The 27,498-nt window shown below is 37.2% G+C and overlaps 1 protein-coding gene across 1 annotated transcript in view; it reads left to right on the plus strand.

The window, feature by feature from the left end:
• Positions 1–27,162, plus strand: part of LOC129235792 (tyramine receptor 1) — a 42,476-nt gene extending 15,314 nt beyond the window's left edge. Inside the window, exons 2-6 of the mRNA XM_054869831.1 lie at positions 711–1,732; positions 10,070–10,172; positions 13,369–13,494; positions 24,145–24,322; positions 25,223–27,162. Coding sequence (XP_054725806.1) covers positions 823–1,732; positions 10,070–10,172; positions 13,369–13,494; positions 24,145–24,322; positions 25,223–26,119 — 2,214 coding nt within the window. The 5' untranslated portion in view covers positions 711–822 and the 3' untranslated portion in view covers positions 26,120–27,162. The remainder of the gene's footprint in view (positions 1–710; positions 1,733–10,069; positions 10,173–13,368; positions 13,495–24,144; positions 24,323–25,222) is intronic.
• Positions 27,163–27,498: the final 336 nt, after the last annotated feature.

Below are 27,498 nucleotides of genomic sequence, written 5' to 3' on the forward strand. Positions count from 1 at the left end.
TTTGCGGATGGAATGGAATTGAGGACGGGCGAAAATTTTTTCTGATTTGTTTATAAATCTTAGTTGTTTGTCAAGTCAAAAAGAATCTAGTTCGTTCGTTCTCAATACATCCTATCCAAAAATTTATCATTTACGCCTGGCAAAAGCTGGGCAGCGGCAAAGAAAATGCTTTGCACTATCTTCATTCTCCAAACAATTGTAATTAGTGGTATCAGAGCTCATAACTCACTACTCCTCTGTCGGGGAGGAGGAAATAGTTGGCGGGTTTGCAGGTGCCCCTACTGCACTAATGATTCTCTAGAGACTTATTACTGAGAGCCGTGATGCACTCTACTGTTCGCCCCACATATAAAAGAATATAATTGACGCTTACACGCTTTATTAGTGGCGTGGCCGAGCTCCTCTTCATGTTTGACGCTCGGAGGTTTGCCATTGCCTGGCCGAAGTGCGGAAGATGTTAAAACGTTTTCTATCACATGGTGTTGCATGTCCAGAGATGTTCTCGCTATATTTGATACTAAAATTTGCTACAGTCCAATTGGACACTCCAAGAAATCCTCATTAAAGTAACTTTGTAACAATTATTTGTTAATTTTTATTTACTTTTCTACTTTCGTAAAAGTTTTTTGTTTTACCTAAAAATTTAATCTCACTTAAGTGGATATGTCCATATTTTAATTGCCTCTTTTATTGTATTTTTTTCTTTACAGATTTGGTAGTCCTCGGCGGTGAAAGTGGTTGGCCTGCACAGAACAAAACCAGAGCAAAAAGTCAATAGTTTATTTATTTACCGCAATTCAATGGCAATTGCGTGAGGGGAGAATGAAAAGCAGCATGAAATCTGAAATTCGCCGAATTTATACCACCGAAGCTTCCACAAATGAATTACTCAGAAAGCAGTCCTCAGCCTCAGCAACAATATTCACCGGGTCAATTTTACGGTCTTTCAACCTGAACGACGCCAATTCTTTGGCATGCCCTCGGCATAGCAAAGAAGTGCACCAACCAATACGCAGATCTTCCACACAGACACGTCGCGTGCAAGGGAGATGTCACGTCAACGGAAACGGTAAACGGCGATTGCAAACGCTACTTTTCGAGTTCTTGGCAGTAACGGCTACCGCAACCACTGCCGCCACCGCCGTCACCGCTGCCACCACACCCGCCGTTAACGCAACCACAGCCTTAGCAACGAAAGGAACACAACTCATTCCGTTTAACGATGCAACAGGGTCGACCGCAACAGCGTCAATTGTCACAAATTCAAAGGCATTCACGGCAATGCCGGCAACGATGGCCACTGCGCTGAGTGCAGAATTTCACAGAGCCACAACCGCAAATGCTTTTATTCAAATGAATTCCACCGCTTTTGGGGATGATCCCCTCGCCGGTAGTGCTGGCGTCGGTACGACCACTCCCGTAAATACAAACTCCGTATCCATGTTGGACATCAGCTTTGCCACAACTCCCACCACCATCGCAACCACCATTAGCGCGGTGTCCTCCATGGATGCTTACCTTGTTGCATTGCCTTGGCCAAAGGCGCTCGCGGTTGCAATTTTTGTGTTGCTGATCCTAGTAACGGTGGTCGGCAATACACTCGTCATACTGTCTGTGCTGACCACGCGCCGGCTTCGCACGGTGACCAATTGCTTTGTCATGAATTTGGCCATCACGGATTGGCTAGTGGGTACGTGTGTCATGCCGCCAGCTGTGATGCTCTATGTTGTGGGTGAGTGGCGCTGATATTTGCATACGAGTATAGCTTTATTGATGTTATTTCTGTTGTTAATTGTTTACTATCGTTGTATGTATGTATGCCGATAAAGCAATTGCCTCGCGTGTTTGTGTGGTTCTGTGTGTTGCTTTCAGAATTTATGTGGGCATTTCGGCATTTGTGAAAGTGTTGTGTGTGAGGCTGGTATGCTGGCATGTGGGCACATTTTATATGTTGCAATAATGACATTGCTGATGGACTCTGTGTTTGTGGTTTCGTGTGATTGACTGGCTACAGGAACATTCAGAACTCATTGGCTCTGTGGCTTACAATAGACAATTGTTTGAACTGATTAACAGGCAATTTCATGTGCGGTTGTCTGTTGGAGAGGTGTATTTGGATGGTGTTGTTTGAGTGAGGGCTGCGGGTTGCGGGTGCACTACTATCAGTTACAACAATTGGTTAGCCGAATGACCAGACGCTGATCGAAAAGTGAATAATTAAAGTGAAAAGTATTGATACACCATTAATTAGCATTCCATGTGCCCCAACAATTGTTTACATATAAATACCTTCTGAGGGCATAGAGTGAAATAATAAAGCACACTGCGTTACATAATCACAGCATATTGACCTATTGACAAGTTGTGATAATTTATTTGTTTCTTATTTGAGTTTAATAATTTATAAATTTTATGCCAAATAAGGAATGCTCGAAATTTTTTTATATGGAATAAAATACTCAACATCGACAGCGAAAAAATTGTCAAAACTGAACGCGTTAACTGAGCCACTTTAAACTTGCATTTTGTTATAACAAAATTCAATGAGCTATAAAACTGCATACTTGAAATTTTTTTAAAGATTTTGATTAAAAAGAGTAAAGGTTAGGTTAGAATGGTTACCCAAGGAGTGGGCACACTTGGACGAAGAAAACAAATTCATCCTTTGTGATACCATTGTGAAGGAAGTAAGGTGGAGGAAGACAGATGGGACGATGGGAGAGGGCGCAGAGAGGTAGGGGTTGGGTGGTTGAGAGTATGGATTTAGTGTGTGTGGATTATGAACGATGACTGTGCTGCGTTTGTGTCAGTTTATGCTGCTGATGAAGTTCATTGAATTTTTAGTGTCAAGACTTATTATATCAGCTGGCGTAGCAAAGAAGTAGGAGCCAAGATGCCTAAATCTTAGCCCCGCGAGAGCAGGACAGCTAAGGAGAAGGTGCCGAGATGACTCCACCTCATCTTCCATACATCCGACGCAAAAAGGACTCGACGTAATTCCAAGTCTCACAGCATGCACACCTCGCGGATAGTGTCCTGTGAGAAAACATACGAAGTTCGAGAGCTGAGTTTTTGTCAACCTCAAAAACAAAAAAAAAAAAACGAAAAAAAGCGTAAAATATTGAAAACCAAATTTTCGATTTTTTTTTCTAAATTTGTACTTGCAAAATGTCGGCGGATAGCGATGATAGCACAATCGAAGAATACGAGCAACAACGAAAGCGGGCGTTGAAAAGTTCCATTTCGGATATCTCCTCCACTAATTTCGGCCGCCGTAGCCGAATGGTTTGGCGCGTGATTACCATTTGGAATTCACAGAGAGAACGTAGGTTCGAATCTCGGTGAAGCACCAAAAAATTAAGAAAAACATTTTTCTAATAGCAGTCGCCTCTCGGCAGGCAATGGCAAACCTCCGAATGTATTTATGTCATAAAAAATCTTCTGATAAAAATATCTGTCGTTCGGAGTCGGCTTGAAACTGTAGGCCCCTCCATTTGTGGAACTACATCAAGACGCACACCAAAAATAGGAGGAGGAGCTCGGCCAAACACCCAAAAAGGGTGTATGCGCCAATTATGTATATATAATTCCGCACGCACAGCAGCAGCTTAGAGTTCCAATTTGGGTACCCTAAGCTACGCCAGTGGAGCGACGCGAACGAGTGTAAACACAAGCATCGAGGCTTGCAACACAAAATACATAAAACTCGGCGTTGACGGAGGGATTGATAAATGCTGCATTTCGAAAAAATCGTTGTGAAATGTAGCCCAGGCAGTTTTGCAGTGAGCTCATCCTGCTCGAGAGTTTTTTTTCGGATTGACTCTCGTGAAGGGAAAACTATCATGAGTACTGCTATTTATATCCGCATAGCCTCACAGCTACACTTACGTACTAAACGACTCTCCACTATCCACCACTCTCCCCGCGGAGCTGCCAAAAAAAGGATAACTTCACGGGGCTGAGTCGTTCATAGGCTTCTTGTTGTTGTTGACTTCTACGAAGTTCCACGCGCCTTAATTCATTGTAAATACGTTTTACATGCGCGCAGATTCGCTTCCAGTTATAAAATCTATAATATTTTTCGAGTTTAAGATGTTAAAGGAGGCATTGTTAAAGCTCAGACATTGGGATCAACGTGATCAACGTTTTCTTCCCTCCGTGTGTAGATTGAGCAGTTTTGGAAGTATTTTCGAAATACACCGTGCTCTGAAAGGAATTGAGTTAGGTGGTAGTTTGTTTCACCATGGTTCCTACCAAACCATGTCGTAAGGATGGGTATTAGCTGATACGCCCATCTACCCTTCGGTGATCTGTTCCACCGGTCTTGCTAGTGAGCGCTCGAACGACGCAATACCGAAAGAAGATACCAATAGACCGCAAAATGCTTAGCCCGTAGACGGCTATCAGTTTTCTTGCGTAGTTATTTATGTTCAGTGCGTCAGCCTAGATTGTAAATAGATCCTATTCGAGCTTATGCCTCCACGTGCGCTGTAAGGGAATTTTCGCTCATGGTCAAAATAGGTCCAAATTTAGGCAAGAGTTGTTTAGAGCTGTCAGGAGTACTGCGAAGAACATCTGGGCTAATGGAACACCATTTTCTTAATTCGAAATTACCTCGACCGGAGACGCTGGTTGTTTGCTGCTTGATTTCTTCTACTTCTTTCAAAGTACCGCCAGGGGCGGTCCACGTAGAAATCCCGACTGATGGTTTGCGAACCAAGAGCATAAACTGAGAGGACTTTGGTTATTAAATTTATCAAAACCTACTACATCCAGCTACATAATAAAAAAACCTTAGAAAATATTTTATACAGTTTTGATTCATATTTCCATAGTACCCGTATCATTTTCTAGATTGACCAACCGCACCAAATGGTAAATGAAAAAGTGATATATAAATATTTTCGCAATTTTCACATACAAACTATTAAAAAAGGTTGCAACTTCGTATTTCACAGACACGTAAGGTCAACTCTTATTCTAGCGAAATGGTTGAAGAACCAGACTGGCACTCCCACAATAGTGTTTAGTTATTCTAACAGCTTAGTTGAAAACTTTCAGCATAGAAAAACGATATGCATTTCGACATAAAGCATAAAAAAGAAAACAGAATCCAAAGAACGTCGAAAATTGTCAGTGAATCGTAATTAAAGCAGCAAAAAATAATATAAAAAAAAGTTCATTAAATTTGAATGGATGCGACATTCGACTTAGCTTTATTAAATTTGCCATTCGGCCGTCATTGTGTAAGTGACCTGGCAGCTTCTAGGAGTGGTCGTTTTTGCTGTAGTTTGAGTGCAGCAATTAAGCTCAATGTGGCTCACATATGAATACCCAGTAAAAAAAAATTGTAGATACACAGCGACGGCTGCCATAGCTGAATGTGTTAGTGAGTGACTACTGTTCAGAAGTGCAGAGGTTCGAAAGGAAAATAGTTTATTTCTAATGGCGTTCGCCTGCCGGTAGACAATGGCAAACCTCCGAGTGTATTTCTGTCATGAATAACATAATCATGAAAAACTATCTGACGTTCGTAGTCTTCTTAAAACTACAAGTCCTTCCATTTAAGAAAATATCAAAGCGCATACCACAAATAGGAGAAAAAGCTTGGCCAAACACACGAAAAGGGTGGAAATTGTAATTAATGCAAATGGGTGATTTATTAAGAGCTATAGGAAAGTTTTTTAAAAAAACACATGTAAAATTCAGAAAAATGCATGAAATTTTTATTTAAATCGATAGTACAGTTCATATAATTTAATGTTTGAAGATTATTTCATGCAAATGTTGACCGCAACTGCGCTTCAAATGGTCCACCCGCTTAGTCTAGTTTTGGCATACTCTATCCAATGTTTCGGCCGGTATCTCACATATAAATGCTTTAATGTTGTCTTCCAATGCGTTAATTGAAGCAGGCTTGTCTGAATAGACATGAGCTTTAACATAGCCCCACAAAAAATAATCTAAAGGTATTATATCGCACGATCTGGGTGGCCAATTGACAGGTCCCGAACGTGAAATAAAATGTTCACCGAACTCGCCTCCCAACAAGTCCATTGTTACGTGTGCTGTGTGGCATGTGCCACCGTCTTGCTGAAACCACATGTCATGCAAGTCAAGCTCTTGCATTTTGGGCAAAAAAAAGTTGGATATCATTTCACGGTAGCGCTCACCATTTACAGTTACGTTACGATTTGCAGCATCTTGGAAGAAGTACGGTCCAATGATACCTCCACCATAAACCGAACCAAACTGTGACCTTTTCTGGATACATTGGTAGCTCTTGCAATTCTTCTGGCTGATCTTCACTCCAAAATCGACAATTCTGCTTATTTACGTACCCATTGATCCAAAAATGAGCTTCGTCGCTGAATACAATTTTTCGATAAAAAAGTGGATCTTCGACCAACTTTCCAAGAGCCCATTCACCAAAAATTCTCCAGCTGTATTTTGAAAGGCTTCGCACCTAAATCCTTTCGCAAAATTTTCCACGTTGTTGAGTAACAGAAGCCCAATTGCTGCGAACGGCGACGAATCGATAATTGATGGTCATCATTAACACGGGCCGATACAGCTGCGATATTTTCTTCAGTTCGCACACTACGTAGGCGTGTTGATGGTTTGATGTCCAATAATGTAAATTTGGTTCTAAATTTAGTCACAATAGCTCGAATAGCCACTTCAGTGGGTCGACTAAACTGACCATAAAATGGAAGAAGTGCGCGATAAACTTTCTTAACAGGACACACATTTTGCATAATGAAATTCAATGATTTGCAAGCGTTGTTCGTTTGTAAGACGATTCATGGTTAAATTATAGGCCAAACAGAAGGTGTTTGACAGTGAAACAAAACACGAAACGTGCGTCAGCTGTTTAAACCAACTGTTTAAAAAGATAATAGCTAAAAAATCACCCGTTAGTTTCTCTGTAGCTTCGGATGTTATTTGGTTCTACTATATGTATTCGCGCTTCAGACCACTAAGTTCGTGCTTGTTGCTATAAGCTCTTTTGCATATCCGGCGTTCTAGTTCGTTGTATAGATTGAAGTCTGGTGATTGGAATGGCGAATGGAGTTGTTTTGAAATATTATAAAGCAACCTTTCAATTTATTATATGAGATGTATGCTTCGGTTCGTTGTCAAGTGGGAAATACCATCCGCCACTCAGACTTAATTTATTTGCTGATTTTTTCAAATAGCTTTGAGAATGTCTGAATAAACCATAAACCATAGTTATTTCCACAAACTGCAATTTACCTCCGCCAATCACTGACATATAGCCCCATATCACCACCGAACCTCCGCCATGCTTCACAGTTGGGACGAAGTTTTTCGGTTGCAGCTCTTCATTCGTTTTGCGCCATGCCATATTTTCTGTTTGCCTTCAGAACCGAATAAATTGAGTTTACTCCCATCACTAACTACTTTTCATCAGAAATTACTTTCTTACTTATAACTCAGTCTTAAAAGAATTGGAGTGGTTCAATGCCCAGCCCATGCTGTAGGTCTCTCCATTTGTGGAACAACATCAAGACGCACACGACAAATTGGACGAGGAGCTCGGCCAAACACCCAAAAAGGGTGTACGCGCCAATTATATATATGTATATATATATAATAATTTGAAAACATGGCAACCAAAACGAAATTAGTGTATCAGAAAGAACAATTATTATAAAATCTTGAAAAGAAGGAAATAGCTTCCGAAATATTGGCAAAGCTTTCACGCGTAGAAAACAATTTCAGGCAAACCGGCATATTAAAATCTAAGCCCGAGTTTGGCCGTCCAAGAACCCTATCGATATGAGAAGTGCCCAGCGTAATCAATATGGCAATGGCTAACCTTCGAGTTACATCATGAAAAATTGTTGAAAACGTAAAGCATACGCTACGTTAATTGTGTTGTTGGGTTATTTAATTTTTTATTAGTTTTGAGGCTCAGAAATGGAATACCCAGGAACCAAAAATCAACATTTTCGACACCTGCCGAAGCATCCCGGGACATTTGCGATGTGTATGGAGAAGGTGTCATGGGCGAGTCTACAGCACGGATATGGTTTGCAGAGTTCAAAAATGGGGACTTTGACGTCAACGGCACGTCCCGCAGCGGCAGGCCTTCTGAATTCGATGAACAACGTCTCAAATAACTTTGAAGGAGAACGGTCGCCAAACCAGTCGTGAATTGGCGGAAAAAATTAACTGCGATCATAAAATGATTTTCGTTCGCCTTCATTCAATGGGATTTTCCGGTAAATTGGGAGCCTGGTTGCCTCACGAGCTCTCCGAAAAAAATCAAAAAAAGTGGCCTTTCAATTGATTCTCAGCATCTCGCCTGCCATCGAGCAACACGCGGTCATAAACAAGGCTTTTTGTACCGAATCGTCAAGGGAGATGAAAAATGTTGCCTATAGATTAAAACGAGGTAAAGAAAGGAGTGGAAATACGTCAAAACCGAGAGTCAAGTCATATCTTCATCTAAAAAACATCATTATATGAGTTTGGTGGGACTTTGAGGGCATGGTGCACTGAGAAATGCTCGAAAATAATGCCACGGTCAACAAGGAGCTCTACATTGACCATCTACATCGCATGAATGAGGCTATTCGACTGAAGAGACCTCATCGGCATGGTCAAACCATACTCCTTTACGAACACGCTAGGTCCCATGTTGCACACAAGTTCTCAAAGCTACACTCAAAGAGCTCGAATGAGAGGTCCTTCAGCATCCACCGTATACTCCAGACTTTACACAGATTACTATCTTTTCCGCTCCTTGCCAAACCATATGAAGGGCGTTACCTTCGATAACAAAGATATCCCTAAAAACTGGCTCAACAACTTCGTTGACACCAGACAGCCGATTTTTGGCGGAACAAAATCAACAAATTGGTCGATAAGTAGGAAAATGGGGGTGTAAACAGCAACGTGGAATATAAAATTTACTAACTTATGGATATAATTATTGTGTTTTGTTTGAATAAAAGTATTTTTTAAAAATGCTGAGAATTTATTCCCCAACACAGTATAAAATACTTATGAACACACTGAGCGGGACGCCGATATTTCTGATCTTTTTCCTCGGCCGGCAGAAAGCAGTCACTTTCTAAGTATGCAATAATGTAATCATAAATAACAGAAAAAGGAAGGCGACGTCCATAAAGTTCGGAAATAGTGCGCTGGTTGGTCTAATGAAAACTCAAGATTATTTGGGTCCAAGAAAGCCAAAAATTCAACAGAAAAAATTATTACACTTTGTTGCATGTGTAAAACCCTCCAACACTATTGCTTAGAGGACCTCAATGAAGCTCATTAAAAGTATATTTCAGTACATTCATTCAAGTTGCATTTATCTTTTAACTCTAATAGTTTCGGTCCCACGAAAAGTGTAACGGCGGTCCCCAGGGACCGGAGCCGGCCACAGGTAAAGATTAGCGCACTCAGCGAGTTAATAAGGTCCCTTATTTAATATACCATATTTCATTACTTACTTTTTGCTTACTGGTTAGGCATACAGATGAGTGTGTGCGATGTGCATTCGTTCATGCATACGAATGTACGTAGGTATTTGCTCATATCGCCAGTTGGTCAAGCAAATAAACTCACAGCTTGAGTAGGATTAAGGCCAATTAAGGCAAGAAGCCGAAGTTTCTAGGTGCTATGTTCTGTATGTACTTTATTTGATTGTGTATAGAATTTTTTTTTGTTTTTTTATGTTTTTGTTTTGTATGTTCAAACGCACCTTGGTAGCTGGTCGCATCTGCTAATGACACATTCGCACTAATTTAACTGTTTGTAACAAGTGTTTCCAAGTAAACTCGGGTGAACATGTAATTGAGGCGTGTATGCGTGTGTGTTTGTGTGTGCGTTTGTGTACACATATATGCAAGTTTATTTATCAATTTGTCCAAGCATGGAGTAGATTCGTATCTCTTTGAACAAAATACCGCAAAAACACTAACATTACCTTTTCTTCCTTTCACACACAAATTCGGATGTCTGCTGGTTGTGTCACTTTTTCGGCAACTCTACTGCAACGGTCGCTATGTACTCACGCGCTTGTGTCTGGCAGGTAGCTGGCATTACGGCTGGATCCTTTGCGATATTTGGATTTCATTGGACGTTCTCCTCTGTACCGGCTCCATACTGAGTTTGTGTGCCATAAGTCTGGACAGGTAATTTAGAAGTATCACAAACAATTGCACATAGACAACAAAGCAAAAGTATATAAATTATACACTATGCTACAAAGTACAAAATACATACTATACATATTACAGCACACACACACACACACACACAATCATGTAAACATGCGATTACTTGCTAAGGCAGCAAACCGTAATTTCTCCCTTTGGTGCTGCTATCGCCGGTGTTGTCATTGTCTTGTTGCCTAATCGGTGCTGCTATTGCCGCCGTCGTCGTATGCCAAAAAAAAACCGAAAGACTGCAAAAAGAAAGTAAAAATTTATTTGCTGACATTTTTATTACCTACAACCATTTCGTGTTTCATCTATTTGTTGTAATTTAACATGTTTTCGCTCAGGAGACTCAATTACAATTTAATGTATTTTTGATATGCATGGATGTAGCTACACAGTCGCGCAAAATTAATCAGCCAATTTTATTTTTGAATAACTTTTATACCAAAACAAACAAAAAATTGTTCTTGAGTGATGAAAGTTTTTACTTTTTACGCCCCCCATCGCTTTATATTTGTTTAGTTCACAAATGTCAAATATGAGTAACGTACGACGCCATTTGCAAAAATTATAAATTTTTCGATAGAGTTATTAATTTTGCGCCACCTTGTATAATACACATCTGTGCATTAGGGCTGCCAATATTAGCGGAAAATGTTGATTCTGGAATTTTGGTATATTTTTGAAATATTCCGAGACTCCGGCACGCGTCCCGGGGTTCACCTTAGTATACAACTTTTTTAATATGGAAAAAAATTCAAATTCAAAAATTCAATTATTAGATTAGGGAATAAGTTCGCAGCGTTTTTACCGAATATTTTTATTTTATTTAAACAAAAAACAATAATAATAACAATACATTAATCAAGTATATATTCGCCGTTGCTATTTACAACCACTTCCCACCTCTCGACCAATCGTCTGGTGCCAACGAAGTTGTTGAGCCAGTTTTTAAGGACCTGTTTGTTATCGGAGGTAACGCCCTTCATATGGTTTGACAGGAAACGGAAAAGATGGTAATCGGTCGGTGCACGGTTCGGAGAATACGGCGGATGTGGAAGGACCTCTAATTCGAGCTCTTGCAGTGCGGCTTTGACGACTTGTGCAAGATGGGGCCTGGCATTGTCGTGAAGGACGTTGGTTTGACCATGTCGATCAGGTCTTTTCAGTCGAATAGTCTCATTCACGCGGTATAGTTGGACAATGTAGAGCTTCTTGTTGACCGTGGCAATCTTTTCGAGCATTCCCTAATGCACCATGCCCTCCCAGTCCTACCAAACAATATCATGATCTTCTTTCGATGAAGATCCGGAGGCGTTCAATCCTTTCTTTGCATCATATTGATGTATAGACACCACTTCTTATCTCCCGTGACGCTGTTTATGACCGTGTGTTGAAGGCAGCTTTCTTTGTTTTGTCGTTGAACACGTGAACTCTTGAGGAGTTTGTCTCAATTGTTCAGTAAATTCCATACAATGAAAGTGATTGAGAATCGTTTTATGAACGCTGGTCATTTCTTTCGCCAATTCACGACTGGTTTCACGACGGTTGTCCTTCAAAATTTAAGACGCTCTCTCTTCGAATTCTGAAGACCTTCCGCTACGGGAGGTGTCATCGAGGTCAAAGTCGCCATTTTTGAACTTTGCAAACCATTTTCGTGCTGTAGACTTGCCTATGAGGCAAAGCAAAGAAGAGCAAGTGTCGAAAATGTTGAGTTTTGCTTCCTGGATATTCCATTTCCAAGCCTCAAAACTATGAAAGAATTAAATAACTCAGAAATGCTATTAACATAGTTTTGTAGAGCAGAAAGAGTTCTATCGAATGAATTATTACCCTTTGCCAAACAGCTTTATTGGGAAAGTTTCCTTCAAATTCATTTTCAGTTTAAATAATGCGATACAGTCCACTTGGGTCCGCTTGTGAGGTAACTATACAGGCCTCGAAGGAAGAAGTAGATCCATCTTCAATCCATTAGTACGGTGGTTGGTATCATCACCAGACACTGCCGAATAGGAGCACATGGGAAACGAATGGGGTTTCCCTCACATGTAAAAAACCCAAAATGAATGTAATTCTCACCCAAAATGAAGTGGAATGGATAAGCAAACAATTTAAAAGGGAAACGCTTCTTCAGCAAGTTCTGCAGTTACAAGGAGGAGGTGGGGGACGTTGAACACTCCTCCTGCTACTGCCCCGCTCTCGCCAGAACGCGACATCACTGTCTAAATTTTTACATCGTTGAATGTCTAGCAGACTTAGAATCCCAATTAGAGGTATCACAATGGGCCTTCAGACCTAAGTGGCAACCCTCTTTATGCAGAGTGGCAACAACTCTAACCTATGTGATACCGGAAGACAAAAAATTTAGTTTTCATACAAATCGATCTTCTAATGCTCATAATTCTATATTCAATTTCTCTATGCCAAGCAGGCAAAGAGTAGCTCCCAAAAAGCTTTCCTGCGTACTCGCCTGACCTCTTACGGGTTTTTCGTCTTCGGTGACCCCCAGTAAATTTTTGAGCTTCAAATTCCTTTGGAATAATTTAACCCTTTCTTTATACATATTTTGAGAATGGGTGTAAAATGCCCATTTAGGTAGGAGGTAGAAAGTTAAAATATAAGACAGAAAATTGCTCTTAAAATTCTATAAGAGAAATCTGAGAACAGAAATTATATTTGAAGTTATTTTATAAAAATTAGTTTCGCTAAGTTATTTGCACTGTCAAAATCTTAAAACTTAAATTCCCCATAAACACACCAAGTAAAGCCAAGAACTTCTCCAGAGGAGAATTTAGAAACCAGCATTTGGCTGTTATCATTTAATACAAATCTTTTGAGTTAGAAAATTCTCTTGAGGTAATTGCGATTAGTTAAGTACCGCAGCTGCGTTAAGAACATCAACAATTTTGAAGGCTTCGGTTGAGGTACTTAAGAGTGTATAACTTGAATGACGGCGGCAATAGTGGTAGCAGCAAATACTGGTCCACTGTTTTGTTAATTCGCGCTTCAAAAAATGTTCTTTCACATTGAGCTCAAATATTTACTCAAATAAAGCAGCTCACCCTGTAATACTCCGCATTATTGTATGATACTTTAGATTATTGTAGCAAATAGCTTAGCTATCCCTAAGGTGACTTGTAACTCATTTTTGATAATGGTGCATTTTCAGATATCTTGCAGTGACTCAACCTCTTACTTATTCCAAAAAACGCCGCTCGAAACGTTTGGCATTATTCATGATTTTCATTGTGTGGGTGACGGCGCTATTAATCACATGTCCACCATATTTGGGCTGGTGAGTATATGAATTGAAGCTGCACATTTTTTTAAACATTTGCATTGTAAGTTATTGCGAGCAAATATTTTTTCTTTATAATTAATTATTATTATTTGAGAATTATTATTATTCAGTTGCATTAAATTAATCGCTAAACTACTCGTTACACTCTAAAAAGCTTTACATAAGTTTTAGGCCAGCTTTAGCAGGTACTGCTACAGTTCTAGCATTTTAACGTATCCCAAAAAAATTACTGGCCTAAGATAACCTACTTTATTTGCAAAAATTTCTTTAAAATAAGTCAAAAGATTCTCTAATGGGCATTTTATTTTCCATAAAATCTTAAAAAAATTTAAAAAAATTTAAAAAAAAATTGAACAACCTAATCTACTTTCGTTTTTAAACAAATTTTTTTCGAATGGGATTTATCCTAAAAAATAAAATAAAAAATACAAAATATAGAAATGTTAGAAAGAATCGAAGATGTTTAACTTTAAGGGGTTATATACTTTGTGAGCCCGAAAATATGGACGATTGTCATAATTTTTTTAAATATGTTTTAGAACTCTTATTCAAATGAGACATATATCGCACTGAAGGGTAACTCTCGAAGAATACATTTTGGTGTTGAGTTAAAAAAATGTTATTACTTATTGTTGGTATCGCCCCTCCTCCGAAACGCAGTTTTTTAGAAGAGGCCTGCGCTGATCACGGTAGCGCATGAGCAGATTAACTGAAATCAAAAAAATTAAATGTATAAAAATGTTTTTTAGTGAATCTGAACGGTTTATTTATCCAAACACAATTTTTCTCTGTACACCAAAAAATGTTTTTTGAGGGGTTGAAAAATTAAAAAAAAATTAATTCCAGCGAACTATGCAAATATTTGTAAAAAGTGATTCACGAGGTTATAACTTCGAATAATTAAAAATAAGGTTTATGCAAATCGGTTAAATAGTTTTTGACAAATAATGACCACCGCGACGGTAATTTTCAAAACACGACTTCGAGATAAGTGCGTCTAAAGTTTTGCGTGCACTTCATTTATGGATAATTTGCCCGCTTCCACGGTCTGTAACTTTCGTTCTAGTGCTCCGCTGTTTCTGATTTTTTGAACTTATATTTTTAAGATGCTGTACTTTTAGAATATGCCATAAAAAAATTTGCATAAGAAAATTTTCTTAGTCCAACACAAGGTTATAACCTCTATACCAAAATGTTCAACATTGAATACTTCTCAAAATTGTAAAAATTGTTTCAAAAATTTTCCAGTTTACTTCTTATTATACTTAAATCTTCAAATAAACCAGTTTTCAGAAAACTTCAGAACACTCAAATACTTGCATTACTTGGCATAGAATCGCTCCTGCGCATATGTAGTCCGATCTAGAAACTACGGAAATCAATAATAAAATTATTGAATGGGAATAATTTTGTTTAAATAAAAAAAATTTTTAATTAAAATGACAAGAAACAATCTGAAACTAACAAAAACCTTTATAAGTCTTTCTAAACACGAACTAAGGCATATAATATCTCTTATCACCGACCACTGCCTTTTGTGCACTCACGCACGGTTCCTCAAATCGACCTGTGCAGATACTGCGAGGACGAAGATGAGAAAGTATCGAGCAGGCATTTGCTGTACAGTTGTCCCGGTCTAGCCAGAAGTCGACTCGCTCTTCTAGGCTCTCCAACAATTGACAATCTTTCAGTACTCTCGGACCTGAAAATCGAATCTCTCATCAAATTCTCGAAACGAATTAAAATCTTTGACCAAAATTTATAATAAAAATCTCGGTTGGGTGGGGAAATCATACAATATAATGAGCTCTAGGGCAACACAACGGACCCAACTTGCGGTCTATGTGGCACTCCGATGCGGGGTCACCCTTAAACTAACCAACCAACCAAAATGACAAGAAAAATTTAAATTAAAAAAAGAAATAAAAAATTTTATTTTTGTTAACTTTCTTTGTTAAACTTAAAAACTACGTAAATTAATAAAAAGGAAAAATTGAGTGGGAATCATTTTGTTTAAATAAAAATAAGTAAAAAATTTAAATTAAAAAAAAAATTAAAAATTATTTTAAATTAAAAAAAATTAAAAATTTAATTTTTGATAACCTTTTTCGTTAAATTTAAAAGCTACGGAAATCAATAAAAAAGAAAAATTGAATGGTAATCATTTTGTTTAAATAAAAATAAATAAAAAAATAAAATTAAAAAAAATATATATATTAAAAAACATTAAATGTTTAATTTAAATAAAACAAAATAATTTTTTTTTAAATTTAATTTAAAAATTTATTATTTTTTTTTATGTTTCTTCTTTACATGTGCCAAGTGGAAAAAACTTTATTTTGTTAATTTTTTTATTAAACTTAAAAACTATGGAAATAAAAAAAAATTATTGAACTGGAATCACTTTTTTTAATGAAAAACATTAACAAAAATTAAAACTTAAATTAAAGTTCTTTTAATTTAAGAAAAATTATTTTCATTCAATTTTTTTAATGCTTCTTCTTTACATGTGCCAAGCGGAAAAAAAAACTTTTTTGTTAACTTTTTTTGTTAAACTTAAAAACTACGGAAATAAAAAAATTATTGCACTGGAATCATTTTTCTTAAATTAAAAAAATTAACAAAAGTTCAAATGTAAAATTAAATTAAAAAAAATTTAAAATTAGAGTTTTTTTTAATTTAAGAAAAATTATTCCCAATCAATTTTTTTAATGTTTCTTCTTTACATGTGCCAAGTGGAAAAAAATGGTTTTTATCAAATTGTTTTGCTAAATTTGAAAAAAAAAGTTTTTTTTTGTTAAATTTTTTGTTAAATTAAAAAAAAAACTTTTAATTTTGTTTTTAATTTTTTTTCGTTTTTTTGAACAGACAGCGTATTATAGAACCCTTGGCCTGATTGTTTGAAAATTCTGTGCAAAAATTAAATTTAAATTCCTGTTTTGGGTAAACCTTTTTTGGGCATAGTCTGCTTTTAAGCTCATACACTTTCTCTAACGCTGTTCTAGTTTGTTGGTTCCTTCCGAATAATAGGATTTGTCCAAGTCTGAAAAATAGTCAATCGTTTCTGAAATCACCTGGTCATTTGAATGAAATCTTTTTCCCGCCAGCCTTTTTACGCACCAGTAGTGCCACCTCTCTCACTTTGTTCGGACTTCTCAAACGACATTCGTATGTCCATGTGTCCGTTTAAAACTATTAATTAATGCCTGTAATACTCTGTTTGGTCACATGAGTAGCTTGCGTGCAACAGAAGTTTGTTTTTGTCTCAAAAAAACAAAAACCGTAAAATTCGAAAGTATTCCTAGCTTCCATTTTTTACGTTTCCTCATATAGAGGAAATACTAGCCTAGATTTTAAGGTAATCGACCAAGCTGTCATTCTAGAATAATCGAGTTACAAAAAATTTGATGAATTTATCCAATTTGTGTTTAAAAATTCTTACTTTTCTTTAAAATACGGGCATATTTAGTGCTTGTAATTCTCGCTCTTCAAGTAAAAGTCGAAATATTTAAAGGAATCTCATTAGGTACTTTACTTTTGGCACAAGAACTTCGTACAGTACTTGTTTTCAGTGATTACAAAGAATGAATTCGATTTCTTCGTCCAAGTGTGGTCACTCCTTTAGCAACCATTTTAACCTAACCTTACCTAAGCTAACTTGTTTGCAGTACTTGAGATTTTTAGCGGTTTGTCATTCAGTAGGATTGTCCATTCTAATGGACATTTTGGAAGGTATGCAAAAAAAATTAAAACTAATTTGCTCTTTATTTTCCTCTTAATTTTTGTGTAATTGCCCCAGAAAACTCTAAATAAAGAAAATTTTACGAGCAGCTTTCTGTTCTTCAGATACGTTTCACGCCAGTCAAAAGCATAAGCGAGAAGTATTTGTGATTTACGCTATCAAAAATGTTAATGAAATCCACACTTGAATCCCATTCTCTATTGTGTTTAATGTAAAATTTGTAAAAAGTGCAAGATTCGTGCAACTAGACTACCCAGATAGGTAATGTTGCTGTGAGGAAATCTGTACTTTGAGCGCAGTTCACTTTTTTGCCATTAAGATGATATGCGAATACCATTTTTATGCCAGGTTTCAAGTGTCAGATTTTTTTCCACATTTCTTAGAATTGATAAAAAATTCTCAGTTTTATGTGCATAAATTACATTTTTAAGTTTTTTTTTTCTGAACTCCGGTTAGTTTAGTTTTTAAAAACAATAAGTATAAACAAAAAGTTGTAGTTTAGTATCCATGTCTGTGTTTATTTAATTCCCTGAATCAGTATAGTACCAGAGTGCAATCTGCCCAACATGTGAAGAGGAGGATGAGACGGCGGACCACTTTCTGTGCGTCTGCCCTGCCTTCGTGCGAATCAGGCTGGAGGTCTTTGGCACTGATGTGTTTAGAAGCGTCCACCTATGGCTCCTTGGCACCACAAAATCTACTCAGATTTCTTCGGAGGTCGGGTAGATTTAAAGAAAATTAAAAAGGGAATCCGAGTGCAGTACAATGGACCTATTTTTTCTGAGTGCTGTACTTGCTAGTCGTTCCGACAAAAAAAAAATAATATCAAAGGATATTCTGATCAGCTACCATATCTTCATCTCTTGGTGCTCTCAGTCTAATCGAAATGGCGACATGTTTGCAATAAAAGCAAATGCGAGTAAACTGTCTGGTATAAAATTGTAGTTGATAAAAATGGAGGGATTCAACAATGAAATATAATAATGCCAATAACAAAGTCAATTTAGCACCAGCACCTCTTTTTAACCATCCCTCATTAAACAAGCCATCTGAAAGTGTCACTTTGTACAAAAAAAATGTTCCCAAGATTGCTTTCAATTTATTTAATTAAAGTTTTCTCTTCAAGATACATACAGTAAAAGTGATAACTCATAAAACAAGAATAAATATTCGTAATGCCATTTTTTATCTTTCCACTGTCTTTGCGTCAGCGCATCATTTGGCATTGACAAAAACTTTATTGAGTGGAAGCGCAACTTTTACACATTTTCTCTAGTGACATAAAAAACTTGTGAATGTTTTTTAACGAAAATATTGCTCCTCATGCACACACATGGATGTGTATATATATACATATATAGAACGAGTATGTGCTAGTGCGCCAGCAATTGCCACATAACTTTTAAAAACAATTTCCACATAATGTTGATAACATTGTAAGGCTATTAATAACAAATGCACACGAAATGCCTGAAGGGGTGCCGAGAGATTTAGAAAAAGATGTAAACGACAAGGAGGGAAGGCTGGATTGATGGAATAGTGCCCCAACACAATTACCAAAACCACTCACGGCTGCCAAAATGCATGAATGGCAACTCATTCAACAAAAGTTGCTGCATTAGACAGCATTTGAAACTGGATTGGGGGCAAAAAACAAACGGAAGTGCTGTGCTTTAACAATTTTACAACTCGGACTAGGAAATCCGTTTTGTTAACAAACTGTGTATGGCTATCGAATAGGAAGCTTACAAAGTAATTTGTAATGTAGATATTGGGAAGCCTTTGTAATGAAATATCGATGGAATTTTTAAAGAGACTAGCAGAAAAAACAGCAGCTTTAAAAGCGCGGGGGTCTTCGTATTGTTTCAAATCCTATTTGATATTTTTTCATTTATACCTGGAATTGTAACAGAAAATGGTGCAATTCACATGGATGCTTATCGTGCTACCATCCGATCCAGAAAAATGCTTGAAATTTTGATTAATCTTCCTCGAATGTCTAAGAAAAACGAGGGAATACAAATTTGACCTTTACTATGAGAAATTGAGACTTGAAAAATTTGTTTACCATTAAAGAAAAAAAACTTTGGTGAACTTGATTACATTACACTACACAAAAGGAGAAATCTTAAGAATTTTAGTCTTAAGGGGACAGATACCTGTAAATGGGAAAATATGACCCTGGTTTTCATTTAAATTATTTAAAATGAAGAAGTCAATATATTTTTTTCAAAATTGGAATACAGTTTATTTATAAAGTGTAGTTAAGTTTCAAGAGCTGGTGTTGATTTTGAATAAAATACAATTTTTTTAGGAAATTATTGTCATTTCTCCTTATTATGATAATATTGGTATCGCTTAATTACGTATAGAACAAAATATCGGCCAAATTGCCGCCGCGGCCTCGGCGGGACACCTTCATCCGATGGTCCAAATTTTCGATGACGCTGAGGCATAATTGAGATTCTATGCCGTTAATGTGTCGAATGATCTCATCCTTTAGCTCTTGAATTCTTGCTGGCTTATCGACGTACACCTTTTCTTTCAAATAACCTCAAAGAAAGAAGTCCAACGGTGTCAAGTCACATGATCTTGGCGGCCAATTGACATCGCCGCGATGTGAGATTATTCGACCATCAAATTTTTCGCACAAAAGAGCCATTGTTTCGTTAGCTGTGTGACAAGTGGCACCGTCCTGTTGAAACCACATATCGTCCACATCCATACCTTCCGATTCGGGCAATAAAAAGTTCGTTATCATCTGACGATAGCGAACACTATTCACAGTAACTGCCTGACCGGCCTCATTTAAAAAAAAATGCTGCCCAATGATGCCGCCGGCCCATAAACTGCACCAAACAGTCACTCTTTGTGGGTGCATTGATTTTGCGGCAATCACTCTTGGATTATCATTCGCCCAAATACGGCAATTCTGCTTATTGACGAATCCACTGAGGTGAAAATGTGCCTCATCACTGAAGATGATTTTCTTCACGAAGTGCGCGATATTCATTTTGATTTGAACGCCCGTTTTCATAATGAGCCTGAATAACTTTAACGCGTTGCTCAATTGTGCATCTTTCCATGCTTCAAATTGAATTAGTCTAAAATTGAAAAATGTCAAATGAAATGCAGAAAAAAAACTTGACGTTTAGGTGGGGACACATAAAAATAATATAATTTTCTTATTTTTATTTTAGTCATTTAAAATAGCGGATGTATACTCAACTCTTCCAGGAAGGTCACAGCGGGGCTTCTCAATCGACGGGAATTGTAGCATCGGCGTCAGTGACATGAATACGAAAAACCAAAAATTTTTTGGTTTATTAATGTCATAACTTCTATAAAATTAAAAAAAATGGAAAAAAATTCGCGGAATAAAATGCTTCAAGAAAGAAAAAAATGATTTTTGGGGCGAATTTTCCTACTATTTTTGCTTCGAAAAAATTATTTTTTCGAAAAATGATCGAAAACTTGTAAATTCACATTGAAACTAATATCATAGAAAAGATGTGTGCCAAATTTTAGGGAGATCGGTCAATAACTTTTCGAGTTATGGTGTTCGCCAATTCGAAAAATATAGTTTTTAGAAAAACGCGTCTAAAGTTCGAATACATGAAAACTCCTCTCCCAGCGCTCGAACGCAAAGAATAGAGTCGTCTCCCCTTAAGGGGAGCTGGTGGTCTAGAAATTTCAAAAAATCGATTTATTGTTTTTTGGATATCTCGGAAACATAGTATTTTAAGAATATACTGCGAAATTTTCATGCGGAAATTCCCAATATTATAGCTTCTACAACCCATTAACTAGATAGAGAGTGATCCGCGCGCTCCTCTGCCTCTAATTTGAAACTCAATTATTTCGAAACGACTTTTTTCTGCCTGGTGTTGTTAAAAAAAAAAAAATTTCAACCGAATCGTTTAAAATTTTAATATTTTGTTCACAACATCAGTGGCTCTCGCCCGTGCTAGAATCATATTATTATTTCAATTATTTCGTACTTTTTTTATTAAAAAACTGGAAAAAGCCCAATTTTTAGAATATCAAATTCTAAACCATTTGCCATATGTCATGTTTTTTTATTCTAATAGAGGGACATAGCTACAGTCATAGTGAGTAATAATTTTTTTGGTTTTTGTGTTTCAGATAAATAGAAGAGCCAAAATAGACAACACCGTCCAGGTCCAATTTTTTGGGAGGCCATTTTTAAAATTATTAAAATAAAAAAAAAATTTTATTTTTATTTTTTTCTTTTCATTGTTGTTTTATTAAAAAAAATTTTGTTTTTTTTCATTTTATTAAAAAACATTTTTTTTTAATTTTGTATGTAAAAGAAGTAAAAAAAATCCTAAAAAATGTAAATACCGTTTCTCATTTTTTTATTGTAAAAATTCACTGATATTCAAGGTGGTGCAAAATTAATCGTCCTTTTTTTAAATAAAAAAAATATAAATTTGAATGATGCAAATCTTTATTTTGACATTTAGGTGTTTCATTTGCTTGTATGTTTGTTTACTGCAGCTGTCTAGTTCACAGATGTCAAATGTGACTGTCACCTATAGAGTGACTAATTTTGCGCCACCCTGTGTATACAGCGACTGAGTACATGGTATTTTTTTTTATATTTACAATGCTTTTCGAGTAAAATTTTTTTTTGCAACGACTTACTCCCAAACATTAGACAAAATTTAGAAAAATTTAACAAATTTTCATTTAAACTCTTTAAAGTTTTAATTTTAAGATTTAGAAATTTCTCGGAATCAAGTATAAAAAAAATATTGAAAAATTTAGGTGAATTTAAAATTAGGTATTTTGGAGTTATACTTGACTCCAAACTCCATTGGAAACTACACATTGAACATCGGGTAAAGAAGGCGATGTAGCTTTTTACTCCCACAAGTCTACGTTCTGCGAAAAATGGGTGGTCAAACCGCAGGGCGTTCTTTGGATTTACTTATACAATGTAGTGGTTCTGCCAATTTTAACGTATGGATGCCTGGTTTGGTGGAAAGCTCTTCAGAAGGGCTAAAATATCACTGAATTTGAGGAAAGTGCAAAGGACTGCGTGTATTGACATCACCGGAGTATGTAGAACTTGTCCTGAATGGCGTTTTGCACTGAATTCCCATCGACTTTCACATTGTGCAATCAGGTTAAAGGGGGTTGGCCTCTGGAGGCAATCGCTCGAAGGACATGGTAGCATTTTTGGGCTGTGAACACCGTATTTCTCTGAACTTCGCACAAATTTCGCTACCCGCAGACTAGATGGAATCGGGAGTGGGAGCACGAGTTTCCTCTAAATCAGCCAATTTATCTATTTCCTTCAAACTTCCGAGTATTGATCGTGTTTTTCAGGCAGTAGACATTTGCGATCGTGCAGGCATGCAAATGCTTAGGAAACTTGCGGTTGAGGAAGATATTAACATTTTCTCCGATAGTCAAGCCGCGATCAAGACTCTGACAATGCCATGGTGCAGATCTAAACTGGTCAACTCCTGTAAGGAGGAGATCAAATCTCTTCGTAGTGCAGATAACATTTCTATGATCTGGGTTCCAGGACACAGGAACATAGAGGGAAAGGAAACTGGTGATGAGTTTGCCAGGAAGGAGACTAAAAATGGTCTCAGCGACCTCCTACCCGGTCATCGGCATCTACCTGATTGTTGTTAAAGGGGAATCACACAACTTATTTCTCAGGAAAGCGCAGAACAGATGGACTTCGATTTCTTCATGTGCTTTTTTGAAAACTCTTTCGGCCAAGTACAATGGACGAAGAACTCAGAAAGTCCTGGGATTCTTTGCGGTTTATTGTCTGTCGTTGTTTAGTCCTCAAACGGGTGGTTACTTTGTACATTTCTCTCTCCGAAACTTTTGATAGGCGTCCGGAGCGAAGTTGCATTCGTAGGATTTTGTTTGCTTAAAGTTGTTAATCACTTTTTGGATTGATGAGCACTGCCTGGCCACAATTTGCGTAATTTCCCGAGTGCTTTTACCATTTTTCCAGCAACTATAGATCATTTTTCTTTCGCTAATATTCATCTTCTTTCCATTTTTATCCATAGTTAAATAAAGTATCTTTTTTCTATGGATGATATCTTTGTAGCCTTGCTATTTGAATGCTAAAAAAACTAGCTTGTTTTCTTCTTTTTCACCCAATCAATAGTTGCTACGTGAAGAGATCGCACACTTTTTCTGCTTGACTTATTTGACTGCTTTTAATCTCATTAACTTACAGGTTAAGTTAGGGTGCACTGGCTGGCCAAAGCCACGCAGAGACCATTTTAGTCCATAGCGATACCAGATCAGAGGCCTATTTTGGTGAAAATATACATCGCTCAAGATGCGTGTACTGTTCGCGAGGTTTAGGAGTCGCTCAAGCCCCAGTTCATTGTTGTATTTCTAGTCTTTCAAAATTGAGAGCACCCGGCTAACATGGTCTAGGTTTCGAGGGAGCCGGACAGCAGCATAGAAGATGAGCAAGAGTTTATTTTTTATCAGCTCATTACATTAAGAGTTAGATTTAGCTTGTAGGCATACAGCGCAACTAGGCAGTGCCCACCAACTAAAGTTCTACAGTTCCTTCTATCGAATGCTATAACCGATTCAGTATACCTGTCCTCATTTGCAATTGGTTATGCGAAGCCATCTGCCTTTTGTCTTTCTTAGTATGAGTTCCTCTTGATTGATGATTGCTTTTAATCTTAGTACAATAAAAGGAAATTGCGGATATCTTTTAGATTCATTTATTTTTAAAATTTAATATTTTAATATAAAGAGTGAAGACAGACTATTTCTGCTATGTGTATATGTATGAAAATTGAGTGCGACGTTTATTTATTATTGCCTTAAGTAAAGTTTTCATGTATTTATTTATAAACATTTTATTTACTGTTTATTACCAGGTATGAGCAGGGACGACGCCGCGAGGGCAATGTCGACTGTCGCTACAATCAAAATAAAGGATATGTGGTCTTTTCCGCAATGGGCTCATTTTTCATTCCGCTCGCAGTTATGATGTACGTGTACTTGAAGATTGGATATGTCCTCACGTCACGCAGACAGCGCATTGTTCGCGATGCGGTAAGTTGAAGCTGGGCGTCATGTGGCTTATGTGCGCTTGGTGGGAGTATGAATGAGATTTGAAAACAAAAAAAAAAACAAAAATCCAGTGTGAGTGAATACATATCCTCAGCTGAAATGCAAAAAGCCGTAACTAACAAAACAGCAAAAATTTGATCTTTGATGGATTATGAAGCAGTTCGTCATCCATTTCAATTATACGGAAATATTTTAAATTTCCTCAGAAGTAATTCGATTTTGGTCGTTTATGGAAATTTACCAAACCTTGGTTTATTTCTACAATACTTTTAATTCTATAAATTTTTAATTGCTCTTGTAAAAACAAAAAAAAAAAAACAAAAACAAAACAAAACAAAAAAAATTTGGTTTTAAATGAAATTTCCAAAGAAGCACTTCGATTTTGGTATTTTATGAAAAATTACCAAAACTTGAGTTTTACTTTTAAATCACTTTTTTATAAAGTTCTTAGTTGCTTTTGCAAAAGAATTGTTGTTTTAATTAGTTACGCCTTTTTGCATTTCATATGACGATATCTACTCATGACTCAACTTGAAATGCTTGAAATTATGTATAAGCAGAAACGTTCAGTTGTGTTTGAAAGGATAGTAATTATTTAATAGTCAAATGGGAGGCGCAAAATTAATCATCCAATTTTGTTTTTTAATATTTTGTTTCTAAATAAAAACAAAAAAATTATTTTGCATGATGAAATTCTCTATTTTGATTTCCATTGCTTGCCTGTAGGATTACTTCAGCTCACAGGTACCAAAAATGATTGGCGTACGACGCCACCTGCAAAAAGTATAAATGTTCCGATAGGGTGAATAATTTTGCGCCACCTTTCACCAACATTATTCTCTTCTTAAAAATATCATGCTTTGTTTGTTCTCTCTCTCCTAGAATTCTGAACGTGCTGCGGACCACGATATCGATTGTGATAACTTCATTTCCGAGTCGGAGCATTATCAATGTGCCACACCGAAGTTTCCTTCCTTCAAATCGCGCTGGGGCAGTGCCAACGCCGGCAGCAACAATTGCTCCGGAAAGAATCTCAGTTTGCACTGCAGCAAATGTAACAAAGCCTACCTGAACAACGCAAACGGAAGTGCCACTATTAACGGTGGTCTGAGCAACAGCGTAGTAGTTGGTGGATTGAAGCATCAGCCCGCCTTCTACGAGTTGGTCGAGGTCTCTCACTTAACTTCTGTAATTCAATGTACGGCCATCTCCTGCAAATACACGGGCATCTGCATGCATTCAAGCGCGGTGGGCGTGCCATTGGCTGAGCGTCGCTCTTCTTCATTACCTATGCAAGCTGTGCACTTTGTGGAGGATACCACTTCATTATCTGAGAATTGCCTGGCTGCGACGACCGCCAGCATGACAGCAACGCAGAGCATGAAATTTGGTCAAGTCATGGGACAAAATCAACAGCATCTGCACGCACAACATCAACACAACCATCACCATCATCCGCATCGAATACCAATGCGCGTCTCTACGACAAAGCGCGATACGAAAACCGCTAAGACGCTGACAATTGTCATGGGTGGCTTTATCGCCTGTTGGCTGCCATTTTTTGTCTACTACCTGCTAATGCCATTCCTTCCACGCGCTGCGGTATTTCAGGGTCTTATGTCCTTCCTAACATGGGTCGGTTGGGTGAATTGCGCCATTAATCCCTTCATTTATGCCTTTTACAACCCAGACTTCCGTACCGCGTTCTGGCGACTAACTTGCAGACGCATTTGTAAACAAAAACCGCCACCCAACCATATAGCCATGTTCCGCGGCTAAAGGGCTGCAGCATAAGTACACAACATTTAACATATGGGACCCTTTTTTAGCAATACATACGTGAACCTGCATATGTATGTGTGCTGTGTGCGATGTTGACGGGTTATGTGAATTTGCTGAAAAATTTGTACAAAAGACATTTACGACCAAAATTATTATGGCGAGCGGCGTAAAATTACCGGCATGGGAAAAGAAACAATCGACAGATAAATGAAGACAATGCCATTTGGATTTGCTAGTGATGATTCTTGTCATCCAGACACGAGTACAGGAGCCGTGGGTTTGGCAAGGGCCAGCATGGGATGAAAATAAGTTCTTGTTAGGTGCCTTAACTCAAGCGAGCATTTGAGCGGCTACCGAAGTGTAAACAAAACATAGCTCTAATTTATTATTTAAGTTAAAATGGAAGCAGCTTAGCTGTGCCAATTTTAGCCAATTTTCTGAAACGAATTGCCATGTACACGCATACACACAACATACATACACACGCTCAAAATAATAGCAGCGCGACTATTTTGACTATTTACTTATTTCAGTTTTTTATTTCTATCAATTTTTTTTAATTTTTTTTTTTATAAAATAGTAATATGTATGCATTACAACAAGAACCATATAACTTAATTTCAAACTTTGTACAAAATTTAAAAAGATTCAAAAATATTTCTTTTTTTGCCGGCCAACTTCGATTATTTCAGTGATTTCATCGACATTTTCTTTAACATTAAAAGTGCCTGAACGAAATCGATGAAACCAAAATTGCACGTAATTAGCCGTTACAGTATCGGCACCATAAAGACCATTCACAATTTCAGCGGCCTGGCTGCCACTTTCGCCTCCATCAAAGATAAACATGAAAATGTACCGAATTTTCTCTTTGTTTACTTCCAATCTTAACACCCTGTAACTCACAACTGAATGAAATAAACTAAAAACAACAAAGACATTTTTTTTGTGTGTAGTATCACCTTGACAAGAAGCGTAAACTTTAAATTGTTTGATCGATACTTTACGAGATATCGACCAATACAGGCATCTACCGAGAAAATGATGGATTTCCTTTTGCCAAACTAATATTTAGCGAATATTAAAAAAAAAACTACTGAGTATGCAGTTTTGTAGGCCATTTAATTTTAATAGTATATAACACCGTATCAATTTCAAGTAGTTCGAAAATCGCTTCGATTTTTGATAATTTTTTTTTTGTTGACGGTGTTCAGCATTTTCTGCCATTTAACGAATGCTCGAAACTTTCCATATGGAGCAAATGCACAAGACCGTCAGCATAAAAAAGAGTTAGCAACAATCAACGCGATTTTTGAGCTACTTCAAACTTGCACCTTCTCAAAACAAACTTGAGTGGACTACAAAATTACATACCC

The sequence above is a fragment of the Anastrepha obliqua genome, chromosome 1 (assembly GCF_027943255.1).
Source record: "Anastrepha obliqua isolate idAnaObli1 chromosome 1, idAnaObli1_1.0, whole genome shotgun sequence".
Lineage (NCBI taxonomy): Eukaryota > Metazoa > Arthropoda > Insecta > Diptera > Tephritidae > Anastrepha > Anastrepha obliqua.